Source organism: Nicotiana tabacum, chromosome 24, assembly GCF_000715075.1.
Source record: "Nicotiana tabacum cultivar K326 chromosome 24, ASM71507v2, whole genome shotgun sequence".
Taxonomy (NCBI): Eukaryota; Viridiplantae; Streptophyta; class Magnoliopsida; order Solanales; family Solanaceae; genus Nicotiana; species Nicotiana tabacum.
The window spans coordinates 73261045-73277265 of NC_134103.1; the positions used below are offsets into that span (position 1 = coordinate 73261045).

The window sequence follows — 16221 nt, forward strand, 5'->3', positions numbered from 1 at the left end:
TTCGCGTGATATAATTACGATTCTCAAAATAAATCAAGGTACGCGTTAGCACAACTTTGGCCGAACAACCTTAATAATAATAAAGTGTTATTAATTGTGTACACGTACGTGTGACATGATTTTTAGCGCATTAAATAAAACGGATGAACATACATGTGATTCGTTTCAGGATAATTCCATAACGCCATAATCAAGTAATAAAAGCGGTAAAAAAGTAAAAACGGACATAGGGTCTAAAATACATAATTAAGCCAAGTTATGATTATAAAGTGACCGTGCTAAAACGGCGAAATCCGGGAATGCCTAACATCTTCTCTCGTATTAACAGAATTTTATACCCAGTTTTCTGTGTTGCGCAGACTTTAAACAGAGTTAATTTTCCTTGATTTACTCAGAACACCGTAATAATTCCGAGTGGCGACTCTAAAATATAAAATAAAATAATCTCAATTCAATAATATCATTTAAATTGGAAAAACTTCTTATCTTCGAAAAAAGGAGGTGTGACAAAGCTAAATTATGATCAAGGAACGTATCAAAATCTTGAATTTAAGAGGTTGATTGTTAGTTCTATTTACTCTCATTTCTTTCACGTTCTTTGTAATTGGTGTCATTATTACATCAATCCACCGTTCTTGAAAATTAAATGGTACTCCTTATATCCACTTTCTCTGCTTGCTTCTGGTAATTTTGATCAGTTCCAACTTCAAAAGCAATTATTTCCGTTATTATCGCACCAAATGGTGGATTATAACCCTTTTTGACCAACTTCCCAATAACCAGAAGGAAAAACAAAACAGCTACAGTTAATCTGACTTTTTGAAAGTCTTGCAACTTTCAACTGTGTTTTAGTGGATTGCTAGCAGAAAGGGCGAAAGACTTCCAAGTCAGATTGAGAATATATAAAATACTGAATTTAACTTCTATGTCCTGACAATATTATTCATCACGCGCATGATATTGTACATGATAAAATAATTTGCTATAACTGAATAAATGATGGTGTAAAAATTAGATAAAGAGGTTTTAGCCATTAGCTTCTCATGTGAACTGACTTATACGTACACAATTGAACATTTCGCATTTAGAAGTTGGACTCGAAGTTTGGAACAGCCTAATTTCTTCATGCAGATCTAAATTTCTCCTTTTCACTCTATAGAATTTCTGTAATAAAATTAGGTCAATTAAATTTGAGAGCAAAGCAAACGTACAAATCTCCAATATGTTTAAATTCCAATCAGAGAGTTGATTCTCAAAGAGCATAAAATTAGGCCTCTCAAAGAACCGACATAACATATGCAACTACCAAAAAAAAAACTCTTGACTAAGGAAAAACCTTTTCAAGACTGGATTAAGTTAGTCGGTAAAAACTTACTTTACAATCAAACTATATTAATTTATCATACTTAAGTGATAAATTAAGGTGTACATTTGTATAATTCAGATATAGTATAGTGATAATATTATGAAGACACATTTAATTACTTAAATTTATTGGATTTGTGTAAATATCGAAGTAAGTAAACTTACTCGTTGTCAGTCAATTCGGCAAAAAACATGTTTGCTCACAATATTTATAGTTTAGAAGCAGCTGGGAAAGTTGTGAATAAACTTTAAATGATTCTAATGGGCGTTGAAACACGGCTAACTTAGGTAAGTAAGCATATTGAAACTCTTAAAGATTAGTATAAAATAATTGCAACCTAAAGTGGAAGAATATTTGTTTTTCAGTGGTGGACTTGGGAATAGTTAATTACCCAGGCTCTCTTAAAAGAAAGAAAGAAACATTGGAAAAACAACAAAGAGCTTTTTGCACTAATTTTCCTGTCTCACCAACCAACTTTCGTCTCTCATAATTTCCTAATTAGTCTTCATTTTGACTATACTTTTGCTATATATAGTCCATACCAATTGGCTCACTCATCATCCCCAACAATTGATCAACTTCTCTTCTTCATTAGCAAACTTGTGAGTTTTAGGAAATTGATCATTCTTGTAAAAATGGCACTTGTTAATGCCCAAACATTTCTCTTACTTGCAGTTTTCTCATGCATGTTTGCTATTGGTTTAGCCAACTATGACTTCAACTGGGGTCCTAGAACCTGGAATAAAACTAACTGCCCGTATACTCATCCACCAAATGCTACTCAAACTTCCAATAGATTCATTGTTGGAGGTTCAGAAAATTGGCATTATGGTTTCAACTACATGGATTGGGCTCGAAAGACTGCTCCTTTCTTTGTTAATGACACCTTAGGTATATATTTCTTTTAAGTTTCTTCTTTTTGTGCATGTGCTTATCATTTCTTAAAAATAAACTCAAGGTGAAGCACTTTGAATCGTCTTTGCCAAAATATTATACTGTATATATAGATTAGTTTTTTTGATGTATACCCATGCATTGTCGAAGGGACACTCCCTACTAGAGGCAAAAGATAATAAAAATGCTTTAAATCGCGAGTTTGACTACAAAATATAATGCTTGTATTTTTAAAATTTTTTGGTGAAAATTCTGCCTTTATCATTGCATAAACTTATCGGTTATATATATGCAATATGCTTGTAAAATAGATAGCTTCTATTACGTATGCACGGGCAGATGCATGCAGCATAAAAAAGTCTTACGTTCGAGTTCTATATGTATGTAGTCATACTAATATCTAAATCACTATCACAAAAGGAATAGTGGGTTCAATAGTATTCTATATTCACTAACTTAAAATTCTGAATTCGCTTATGTGGTATACGACAGTGTTCAAGTATGATCCACCAAATGCAAATGGTACCGGATTTCCACACAGTGTTTACTTATTACCAAACTATAGGAGCTTCAACAAGTGTGATTTCAGGAGGGCTAAAAGGATAGCAGATCCAACTCAAGGTGCAGAGGAAGGATTTGAGTTTGTGTTGAAGAAAATGCAGACTTACTATTTTGCTTGTGGAGAGCACCAAGGCATCCATTGCAAGACTGGGAATATGAAATTTGCTGTGATGCCACTCAAACATTGGCGTTTCTGAATTAAAAGAGAGAGTTGCAGATTGTGCTGTGGCTTGGAAATAGTTGGAATTTGGAAGATGCATACTGATTACACTTTTTAATGATTTTTTGTGTTTTGATTGAATAAAGATAAAGAACTTTGAGCTGACTTTAGTATATTTTTCATTTCGACTAAAATGTAATAGAAGTTTTGTAATAAGTGATATACTTTTTAATGCTTAAAATTATTTCACTTGGTGAAAGGTCAACCTCTTATGCGTACAATGTTAAGACTAAGGGGCAAGTTTCCCTGCGCTTTTCCTCCTGTATTATAAGTAGTATATTTTAATTTCCTGATTCCATTTCATACCTACACGCACATAATGAAAATTATACTTTTCTTGTGAGCTCAAGTTAGTTAGTGGTAGTTATGGTAGTTAGTGTGCCAGCTAGTCAGTTAGTCGGTTAATATATACACTTAATGTTAGTTCACGTCCTGCTCATAAGTTAATGTTACTTAGGCTCATTACTTGTATAAATACCATGTATCTTCAGAGAATGAATACGGAGAATCATTTTGCAATGCCTGCTTCTTCTTCATCTCTCTACTCTAGAAGCTTCTGCCATTAGAGCAGTACAGAGCTACTACAAATCTGCTCAGTGTGAGAGCAGATTTTAGCATGGTATCAGAGCGGGTACAAATCAATTAGATTCTCAGTCATCGATCGATCCTTCGACATCAATTTCAAATTTCTCTGAGATTGTTAAAGTGTGAGAATCAGTTATGGCGGAATCAATAATTTCGTACACACATCCATTGTATCTAGGTCCAGCAGATACTCCATGTGTTGTTCTGATCCCTGTGAAGCTTACAGGATCTGAGAATCAAGGGCTATGGAGTAGGACGATGAAGATCGCACTACTTGGGAAGAGAAAGCTAGGGTTTGTGAATGGAACTTGTATGAAGGAATCATGTACTGCTGAGCTACAAGAGCAATGGGAAACTTGTAATATTATTGTCCTTTCATGGCTCATGAACACAGTATCCAAGGAACTCTTGTGTGGAATTGTATACACTTCAAATGCTCACCTTGTGTGGGAAGACTTGAGGGAGAGATTCGATAAGGTGAATCGCATGAGAATTTTTCAGCTGCATCGAGCCATTGACACTCTCTCACAAGGTACAGATTATGTTTCATGCTATTTCACAAAATTAAAGGATTTATGGATTGGGCATGATGCTATGGTACCTAAGGCCAATTCAAGGAATCATGTTGATCATTTAGAGCAGCAGAGATTGCTACAATTCCTCAGTGGATTTAACGACTCTTATGACCAAGCTAGAAGACAGAACCTCATGAAGTCGAATGTGCCCTCTATCAATCAAGCTTATGTAATGGTGATCGAAGATGAATCTAGACAGTGTCCTAGTATGGGTGTAGTAATTGATAAGAATGAACCAGTAGCTATGCATGTTAGTCGCAACCAAAGCTATAAGGGAAAGAAACCTTTTATGCAATGTGAACATTGTGGTTACAAAGGTCATAGCAAAGAAAATTGCTATAAGCTCATTGGATATCCTAAAGATTTTAAGGGAAAGAAAAGGTTCAATCATCCAAATACTGGACAGTTTGATTGTGGAAGTGGTGGTGCAAATGGACAATTTGGTCGAGGAACTCCACACTTTAATGATGTTAACAATGTTTCTAGCAATGCAGGTAGTGGAAGTAATGCAGGTGCTCAATGCTCTTCTAGATGTGACTTGCAGGATGCTTTTGCTGGAAATGGACCATTCTTCACAGAGGAACAGTACAAGCAAATTTTAGCATTGTTGAATAAGGAACCAGCTGACAATCAAAACAACATGAATAATCAAAGCAATATGGCAGGTATTACAGTTTGTTTCATGTCCAAAGATATTACTAGTGAGTGAATTGTAGACTCAGGTGCCACACATCACATAGCTGCATCTATGGATTTATTAACAAATGATAACACTAGGAAAGGATCTAAGGACACAGTACATTTGCCTACTGGAGATAAGATTCCTATTTCTCATACAGGTCATGCATCTTTATTTGGTATTGAGGTTATAAAAGGTGTCCTATATGTACCAGATTTCAAATTTAACCTTCTGTCAGTATCCAAACTTACAAGAGAACTGGAGTGTTCAATGAATTTTTTCCTTGACTTTGTCTTCTTCCAGGATCTTTACAGTGGCAGGGTAAAGGGTATTGGTAAGGAGACAGGTGGTTTGTACATTGTCAAAGATAGCAGTAATAATAGCAATAGAGATTGTAATGTAGCAGCAACAATCACAATGAATGAGGACTGCAGATTATGGCATCAAAGGTTTGGCCACCCTTCATCTTCTGCTATGAAAAGTATGGATTGGTTAGGAAGCACTATAAATAATGATCTTCTGAATAAGTGTCATGTGTGTCCCTTAGCTAAACAAACTAGATTGTTGTTTCCTATTAGTGCTTCTAGGGCAGTATCTCTTTTTGATCTTATTCACATGGATTTATGGGGGCCTTATAAAACACCTACCTATGACAAGAAGTATTATTTCCTTACTATTGTGGATGACTTTAGTAGATTTACTTGGATTAATTTACTGCAACTCAAATCTGAAACAATTGTTTCAATTAAAAACTTCATGTTGATGGTAAGAAACCAGTTTGGAGTGATGGTAAAAGTGTTGAGATCAGACAATGGCACAGAGTTATTCAACTCACAGTGCAATGATCTGTTACAAGGTTTTGAAATATTGCACCAAAGCAGCTGTGTTCACACTCCACAAGAGAAAACACAGGCACATCTTAGATGTAGCAAGGGCACTGAGATTTCAATAAAAATACCAATTATATATTGGGGAATCTGAGTAACTACTGCAGTATACCTGATGAACAAGTTGCCCTCATCAGCTATTGAAGGAAAAAGTCCTTATGAGATGCTATATGCAAGGCCTCCATCCTTAACTCACCTGAGAGTGATAGGGTGCTTGTGTTTTGCTTCAGTTGTTCCCAAAAGAGATAAGTTTGATGCAAAAGCAAAGGCATCAGTCTTGATGGGGTATTCAAAGAGACAGAAGGATTACATCTTATTAGAACTTGCTACCAATCAAATATTTGTGAGTAGGAATATGGTATTCAAGGAGTCTGTGTTCCCTTTTGCAAAATAACAGGAGATTTCCATCAGCCACAACCCTCATGTTGACAACTTGGATTCTGGCATATTTGATGTTGGAGTGCCATCTACAGGAGTTGTAGCCAACTCACAACACTTAGGTCAAGGTTCAGATATGGATCAAGGTTTTAGTTGTACTTACAGCTGATAATACAGTTGAAGACAATATAGAGGGAGACAATGAGTTGCAAGAAAGCTCACCATCAGAAAGTATCACTCCAGTTATACAGGAAGATGAACCTCATGCTCCTAATCAAGACATGACCACTGATGCTGCACATATTCCACTGAGAAAATCCTACAGGACCTCCACACAACCTATTTGGCTAAGAGACTATGTCACAACACAGAAGTGAACCAGTAAGTATCCCATCACCAACTACATATCCTATAAAAAGTCACACCAAAGTATCAAAGCTACTTGGCCAAGTTTTCTACATTGGTTAAGCCCAGATCTTTCAAACAAGCGGCCAAAAATGCTAGATGGATTGAAGCAATGAGACAAGAAATCAAGGCTTTAGAAGATAATAAAACTTGGAAGTTGTAGACTTATCATCAGGGAAACACACTGTAGGATTCAAATGGGTCTACAAGATCAAGTACCAAGAAAATTGGGACATTGAAAGGTTCAAGGCTCGACTAGTTGCAAAAGATTATAGCTAAAAAGAGGGTCTAGATTATCACGATACTTTCTCTCATGTGGTGAAGATGGTAACAATAAGGTCAGTCATAGCCTTGGCTGTTTCTAGAGGTTCGAATTTATACCAGATGAATGTCTACAATGTCTTTTTGTAAGGTGATCTTTATGAAGAGGTTTACATGGATATCCTGAAGGTTTTAGGAGGCAGAGGGAGTTGAAGGTCTGCAAATTGCTCAAGTCCTTGTATGGACTCAAGCAGACATCAAGACAATGGAACATTAAGTTGTCTGATGCACTAACAGCAGCAGGTTTCATACAAAGTAATCATGACTACTCCTTATTTACATTAAAGAAAGCCAGAAGGCATGGTGATCATCCTGGTGTATGTGGATGATTTTTTCATCACTGGCAGCAATGATCAGCTGATTACTGAGGCAAAGGAGATACTTCATCAGCAGTTCAAGCTAAAGGACTTAGATGAGCTCAAGTACTTCTTGGGCATTATCTTAAGGTCAGCAATTGGGGTAGTTTTGAATCAAAGGAAGTATATCCCAGAACTCATTTCTGAAATGGGACTCAGTGGTGCCAAGCCAGCAATCACCCCTTTGGAGACCAATATCAAGTTAACTTCCATTGTATATGATCAGGCAACAGGTTCTACATGTGACTCACCTTTAAAAGATGTTAGTGCATATCAGATATTGATTGGTCGTTTGATGTATGTGACTACAACAAGACCTGATATTAGCTATGTTATTCACACCTTGATCCAGTTCATGCAACACCCTAAGAAGTCCTACCGGGAGATTGATCTTAGGGTGGTCAGATATTTGAAAAATGCTCCAGGCTAAGGTATTTGGTTGAGGTCTGGTCCTGCATCAGAGTTACAATGTTGGTGTGATTCTGACTGGGCAGCTTACCCCAATACTAGGAGATTAGTAACATGCTATGTGGTAAACTTTGGTGAATCTCTCATTTCATGGAAGTCAAAGAAGCAACAAACAATGTCCAGAAGTTCAGCTGAAGCTGAATATCGCAGCATGGCTTCAGCTGTAGCCGAAGTCACATGGTTGCTTGGCCTATTTCAAGAGCTGGAAATTCCCATCAAGCTTCTTCTTCTAGTGCAATGTGACAGCAAATCTGTTATACAATTAGCTGCTAATCCTATTTTTCACAAACGAACAAAGCATATTGAGATCGATTATTATTTCATTCGTGATAAGATCAAGGCGGGGGTGGTCCAGACTATCTATGTCCATTCCAAGGACCAACAAGCTGATTTACTCACCAAGAGTCTCTCTCAAGCTTCGCATGTTCATCTTCTCAGCAAGCTTTGTGTGCTGAATATATTGCACCCTTCAGCTTGAGGGGGAGTCTTGTGAGCTCAAGTTAGTTAGTGGTAGTTATGGTAGTTAGTATGCCAACTAGTCAGTTAGTCGGCCAGCTCACGTCCAGCTCATATGTTAATGTTAGTTAGGCTCATTACTTGTATAAATACCATGTATCTTCAGAGAATGAATACAGAGAATCATTTTGCAATGCCTGCTTCTTCTTCATCTCTGTACTCTAGAAACTTCTGCCATTAGAGCAGTACAGAGCTACTGCAAATCTGCTCAGTGTGAGAGCAAATTTTAGCAACTTTGCTCTAAACTTGCCTCGCCTACATGTTAGGAACTCAATAAATTTTTCTTATATTTAAATTGAGTTCAATTCTAAGTAAAACTGTGAAAGAGCAAGTATAAAGAAAACTAAGAGGGTGTGTGAGTAAGTCTATAAGCTAGTCATCAGTTTAAAAACACATTTTTATTTATTTGTATATTTGATAAACATAAAAAATACTTATAAGTGTAAGTCAACTAAAAGTCGTCACCATACATACTTTTGGTTTAATCATAAATTTTACTATTTTATTCCTAATATTTGTTGTATTCTCCAAAATACTTTTCCCAAAACAAATCATTTCCTCCCCCGTTCAATTTTTGTCATTTATCCTTTTCCATTTAAAGATACTTTTAAATTTTATTTTTTGTGAATATATCTAAAGCATTTCAACAGTCATTTTAATCGGTACTTTTTTACCAGGCATATTAGATGTTTACTTTAACTATTTTTACCAAACACGTAATTGCTTAACTAAAAAATCACTTTCAGTACTTAATGCTATAGCTATCAAATAAACCGAAATCTACCACTAGAATATTCATCTAATTACATGAAGAATGACGCTTAATTTAGTCATCTTCACATTCCATGTAACTATGGCCAATATTTTGGCTAATGGAGTCCATCTCACATAAGCATAAGCATCTTTGCAAAGTGTAGACTTTGTTGGCAATATTCTTTGGGACCCAAAAATATTGCATTATGTGGTGGACATCATTTGCATAAGTTGTATCTCTTCTTTTACACCTAAGAGGCCAAGACTTTTTTGCCTATAAAAGGGAAGGCAATTAGTTCATTTTAGACACACCAACAAGACTTGAGTCTTCATTTCTTGTTTCTTCCTTTCCTCTTTTATTAAGAGTGTTTTGTATGAGAGTTAGTGTTGGAAAGCACTTGTGTGAACCCTTTCTTTGGAGTGATCTTGTGAGGTTATTCTCTTAGGGTATTTGGGATTAATTAGAGTGTTTACTCTAATTTTATACTCTCTTTTGTACTCTTATTGTTATAGTGAAATTGCTCCTCTGTGGACGTAGGTCACATTGACTGAACCACATTAAATTGGTGTCTTCTTTATCTGCTTTAATTGCCATTGTTATCAACATCCATTATCTTTATTATTGTCATTATATCGTTATTTGGCTAAATTCCGTACTACCTGAGTTCCCGATCCTAACAAATTGGTATCAGAGCTGGATCTAACCGGGTTAGTTTCAATAGCCAAAATGACTCTAACAAAAACCTATGTTGAGAAATTTGACCGAAGTGCAAACTTCAAAATGTGGCAATTAAATATGGAAACTATCCTAATTCAGGATGGTTTAGACTTGGCATTGCAAGGAAAGGAGAAGAAGTCGGATAAAATGACGGATGAGAAGTTTGCCGTCATAGACAAAAGGGCAAAAGCATGTATGATTTTAAATCTCTCAAATGAGGTTTTACGCGAAGTTTCTGTAGAAACCACAGCCAAAGGCATGTGGAAAAAATTAAAAACCTTATATTTGAAGAGGACGGTGGAAAATAAACTTTACCTAAAGTAGAAACTTTATACAATTCGTATGGGTGAAGGTACCTCTATTCTCTCTCATCTTGACATCTTTGATTCCATTCTTATGGATTTGAGTAATATAGATGCTGAAATTAAAGATGAGGATCAAGCCGTGTTACTGCTTTGTTCTTTACCCCCATCTTTTAAGCATATAAGAGATACTATGCTTTATGCAAAGGATAATATCTCTTATAAGGATATTAAATCTATCTTAAAATCAAAAGAACAAATAGATAGTGATATTACTGGGGAAGCTAGTGGAACTCAAGCGGGAGTTGGCTTGTTTGTTAGGGGCAAATCCGACTCCAATTCCAGATACAATAATTTAGAGTATCACTATTGTCATAAGAAGGGTCACAATATCTTTGAATGCTATAAACTGAAAAATAAAGAAAAGCATAAAGAAAGAAAAAATGAGCACAAAAATATTGATACCGCCGAAGCTAGTGTAGCAACTGATGAGATTGAGGGAACTATATTTTTAGCAACTAAAACTAGTTTCAGATTAGACAATGAGTGAATTTTAAATTCCGGTTGTTCATATCATATGTGTCCTAGTAGGGACTTATTTTCTACATATGATTCAGTTGCAGGTGGAGTTGTCCAACTGGGTAATAATGTTACTTGTAACGTTATTGACAAAGGTACATTTCGGGTCAGAATGCACGATGATGTGGTGAGAACTCTCACTAATGTTAGATATGTTCCTGAGTTGAAGAAAAATCTCATATCTTTGGGCACTTTAGAATCCCTTGGGTGCAAATTCACTAGTGAAGGTAGAGTTTTAAAAAAATTTCAAGATGCTCTTGTGATCATGAAAGCACACAAGTCTGGTTCGTTGTATACTTTATTGGACTCCACTGTTATAGGCCCTACTACAGTTTCGGTATCAGACAACTTGTCTGATTTTGATGGCATTAAATTTTGACATATGCCCATTGGGGCTTTTGCGGAGAAGGTGGAGCAAATTTACTATATCAGCCAAAATTAGGCCAATGTGAAGATTTGTAATTATGGCCAATATTTTGGCTAATGGAGTTCATCTCACATAAGTATAAGCATCTTTGCAAAGTGTAGACTTTGTTGGAAATATTCTTTTGAACTCAAAAATATTGCATTATGTGGTGGACATCATTTGCACAAGTTGTATCTCTTCTTTTATACCTAAGAAGCCAAGACTTTTTTGCCTATAAAAGGGAAGGCAATTAGTTCATTTTAGACACACCAACAAGTCTTCATTTCTTATTTCTTCCTTTCCTCTTTTATTAAAAGTGTTTTGTATGAGAGTTAGTGTTGGGAAGCACTTGTGTGAACCCTTTCTTTGGAGTGATCTTGTGAGGTTATTCTCTTAGGGTATTTGGGATTAACTAGAGTGTTTACTCTAATTTTGTACTCTTTTTTGTACTCTTATTGTTATAGTGAAATTACTGCTCTCCGCTTGTGGACGTAGGTCACACTGACTGAACTACGTTAAATTGGTGCCTTCTTTATCTGCTTTAATTGCCGTTGTTATCAACTTTTATTGTCTTTGTTATTGTTATTATACCGTTATTTGGTTAAATTTCGCACTACCCAAGTTCCCGATCATAACATTCCACCTCTAATATAAGAACCTAGAAAAGAATTTAGCCATTCTAGCCAATTATAGCACTGAATTATATTAAGGAACGGATTATAAATGTGAATTAAAGAAGTTGATTTTTAGTTCGATTAATTCTTTTTTTAAAATATTTTAACTAATGTCAATATTACATCAATCCACCATCCTTATTAAGATTAAGTGGTGCTAAGCAAGGGTGGAGCCAGCCTTATAAATGTGGATTCGGTAGAATCTTATATTGATAAATTCATTAAATATATAGTATAAATAATTACTACCTGCGTTTAAAGAATTTTAGGTAGAATTTTTTCTGGATATATTCCAGCATAATATACTGGAGTTTCAGTATAGTATACCGGTCTAGCATAACATGCTGGAAGTTCATACACAGGTGCTCCAATCTCCAGTATATTATGCTGGATCGGTCCGTGTTGCAGCAAAATAGTGGCTATTTTTCAATGACTTTGCAAACGCTGGCTATTTTTAAATTACCAGTACGAAAACTGGCTAGTCCGTATTATTTTTACTATTTTAAGTGCTTTTAAGTCAAAATAGATTTTAAGTCATTTTGTAATGTTTGGATAAAATAAAAAAGTACTTTTAAGAACTTATTTTAAGCTAAAATGATAAAAATAAGCCGAAAACCAAAAAATTGAATTCCTAACTTAGACTTTTGGCTTGCAAGAAGCCCATCCAAACGGGCTCTTTTTATGAAGCTTCTTTTATGTTGCTCAGTTCCAAAAGCAATATTTTGCCCGTTATTATCGCACCTAATGATGGATTATAACCTCTTTTTGACCAGCAACCCATTAATCGGGAAAGTAAAAATGAACAGTTAATCTGACTTTTGTAAGGTCTTCCAAGTTGCAGCTGCCTTTTAATGGGTTCCTAACTAAGGCAAAAAACTTCCAAGCCAGATTGATAATTAATAATAATATAAAAGATAATAAACTTCCATTCCTATTCCTACTTCAAAAAAGCTAAATGCTCAGTATATTACGGCATAGTTAAGTGTATTACCGTTAACATATAGAATAAGACTTGATTTATATAATATGTTACTCCACATGGGAAACTAATAGTTGAAGAGTGAAACAGCCTAATAGATCACTTTTGTCCTATAAGAATTCGTATAGTACTATACTACTTTAGTCAGTGGTACGGACTGGTCGAGATGATAATGCTTCGATCAAAGGGTATCTATATAATATCAGGTCGAGGTCTGAAGTAAGGACGCCATGCTTCGAGCTCTAAGACCGATCAATGATCAGCTCGATATCAATATCGAGACCATAATCAAATCGAACTACGAGGCGACGCGAAAGTTGTCAAAGATGCATAGACCGACCAACGTCCACCCCGAATATCAAGACTCCGAGTCAGGATCAAGCTCGAGTCAAGGCCGATGGCTCGATCCAATATCGAGTTCGAGTTAGTATCGAGCTCACAGACAAGGGTCGTTGCAACCGCACTAAGGGAGTGAATCCTGGCAGGAATTAGGGAAAAAATAATTCATCATGGGTTCTCCATAATATATTTTTTATTGTATATAAAGTAGGATCCCTCTACTATAAGGGGGGAGGGGGATTATTGTACACATTAGGACATGATAACGAAAGTCTACTTCTCATATTGAAAGATCAACCTTTTGAGCATGTTTTACTTTATCTCATTCATTTCTTCTCGCTCATTATTTTATCTCTCATTCCCATAGTTTAGAATATACGCACTTCTGTTTTCTCCGTATGATTTGTGTTAAGTTATATCACACATCCTTAGAACTACTTATAAATTTAACTCTATCCAATTTTCCGGATAAACAACTATTGTAGTATTAAATTAGAGACCAAACACTATATGCAGATTATTTCCAATTTAATTTAATTTAATTTAAAGGCTTATAGTTTTGAGACAATAGGTGCACGGCTTAGTAAAAATATAGATTTCAAATATTTTATTACTTGGGTGAATGCGTTTTACTCAATCTCGCTTGAAAAGAAATAAACAGCGAAGAAACAAAGAATTAGCTATTTGCACTAATTTTCCTGTCTCACCATTCACCAACCAACTTCAGGAAAATGACCAACTGATTTCTCACTCGTTTCCTAGTTAGTCTTCATTTTGACCATATACTTTTGCTATAAATATACCATATCAGTTGGCTCACTCATCATCCCCAGCACTTCAACTTCTCTTCTTCCATTAGTAAATTTTTCAGTTTTAGGGAGCTGAAATGGCATTTGTTAAGGCACAAGCATTTCTCTTACTTGCAGTTTTCTCATCCATGTTATTTGCTGTTGGACTAGCCAACTATGACTTCAACTGGGGTCCTAGAACCTAGAACAAAACCGATTGCCCTTATACTCATCCACCAAATGCTACTCAAACTTCCAATAGATTCATTGTTGGAGGTTCAGAAAATTGGCATTATGGTTTCAACTACATGGATTGGGCTCGAAAGACTGCTCCTAATTTCTTTGTCAATGACACCTTAGGTATATATTTCTTTCTAGTTTGTGCTTTTAGTGCATGTGCATGTGCATGTCATTTCTTTTATGTATACTATATGCATGGATTAATTTTGAATCCCCACACAATATGGGAAACTTTCAGTTTAATGCCAAAGGATTTTCAAAAAATATTTTAGGTCGTGAGTTTGACTCCTAATGCATGACATTTTACTTCTTTTTAATTCCCTCGCGGAAAATATTGCCTAAATTCATAAGTAATGCAACATGCATGCATCAACATATATCGTGGCGGAAGCTAGATTTTCACCAAGGGATTCAAAAGATAAAATAGTAAACACACGAAGAAACTAAGGGAGATTCAACATCTAATATACTACTATACATGGGGGAAAATGACATTATAAACACAGTGTAATTATATTTTCGGGCGAAGGAGGTTCGGCTGAATTCCCTTCCGCCCGCGCCCTAACTCCACCCTGAACATACATACTAGTAGTAAATTAGTTTCTATTATCTATGCATGGTCAGATGTAGCATATAGAGTCTCATGGTTCAAGTATATTTCTAACCAAGTAACAGCAAAGGAGTATATTAATAGTGGATATGCAGTACTATTACATATTTACTGACTTAAAATCTTGAATTGCTTCTGTATATGTATGACAGTGTTCAAGTATGATCCACCAAATACAAATGGTACCGGATTTCCACACAGTGTTTACTTATTACCAAACTACAGGAGCTTTATCAAGTGCGATTTCAGGAGGGCTAAAAGGATAGCAGATCCAACTCAGGGTGCAGGGGAAGGATTTGAGTTGGTGTTGAAGAAAATGCACACTTATTATTTTGCTTGTGGAGAGCATCAAGGCATCCATTGCAAGACTGGGAATATGAAGTTTGCTGTGATGCCTCTCAAACATTGGCGCTTCTGAATTAAAATTGAAAGAGAATTGCAGGCTGTGCTATGGCTTGCAATTTGGAAGATGCATACTGATTACACTCTTTTTTTTGTTTCGTGTTTTGCTTGAATAAAGAGAGATAATTGTGAGTTCACTTTATTGTATTTTTCACTTCAATTAAAATGTAATACTGGCAGTTTTGGATTAATTACGTTGTGTTTTTTTAATACGTTGTGTTAATTTTCCATATATTTTCATGTTATGTACAATGTGTCCACACTACTTGCAACTGCTCTTTTTACTGTTTATTTCTGTGGCCATAGTCAGAGTGAATATCAATATCATATACTACTAGAAGTTGATTGTTTTAATTCCCAAGACACTCTGGGCTTGGTTCTTATTTGTTGGGCCTGGGAAGTGCAAAACTCAAAAGAAGGGGAGAATGGGCTGGATTTTTCTTCATTTTGATGTTATAACAATAAATTTACCATACGAAAATTATTGCAGAATTCACCAAGATAGACGTTCACTTAACCGCTTAAATAAAAAATAGCTGATAGATATATAAAATCCCATCAAAACGAAAAATTTTGGAAAATAGCCTCCGGCCAGAATTTGAAGCACGGTGTTCAAAATTTTGGGAAATGGTCTAGGTAATTTTCATGTTTTTGAAGCACAAAAATTCAGCCACAATACTGAATATTTTCTAGTGATCCATCAGGTATTGTGATAAATCCTAATGATCACCAGATTTTTTCAACAATATGGTTGAAAGCTCCGGTGATTATCAAGATTTTGGTAAAAATTCTGATAATTATCATAACTTGCTGAATTTCTTGGCGAACGTGCTTTAAAATTTAGCACGAGCTATTTTTGGAAACTTTAGTTATCAAGGTCGAAAAATCATTAAGTCGTACAAAATCATAGAAATGACACCAGACATAGATTGATTGTGTCCGAAAGGTTATGAATCTATTTACAAGTCCAATACTAATGTCTTGATTTCTAGTGGCAATACATCGCGGACCCATATATATATCATCTGCTAATACACGACCAATTAATATTTGGATAAAAATCCTTTCTGGCATCATTCTATTAGTGCATCTTGAATTTTAATTTTTCATTTCAAACTTTAAGAGAAAAATATCTTGAAATGTCATAAAATTAAAATTTTTAATATAAAATTTCAGAACAAAATAAATACTTGTTAATCTCTAAACAAACAATATATACT

The 16221-nt window shown here is 35.3% G+C and overlaps 1 protein-coding gene across 1 annotated transcript; it reads left to right on the forward strand.

Annotated features, from left to right (window-relative positions):
• The first annotated feature begins 1827 nt into the window (after positions 1 to 1827).
• LOC107767040 (blue copper protein 1b) lies at positions 1828 to 3240 on the forward strand. The gene is made up of 2 exons (XM_016585952.2): positions 1828 to 2257; positions 2753 to 3240. The coding sequence occupies exons 1-2, from the start codon at positions 2002 to 2004 to the stop codon at positions 3016 to 3018; spliced, it is 522 nt and encodes a 173-aa protein (XP_016441438.1). The 5' UTR covers positions 1828 to 2001; the 3' UTR covers positions 3019 to 3240.
• Positions 3241 to 16221: the final 12981 nt, after the last annotated feature.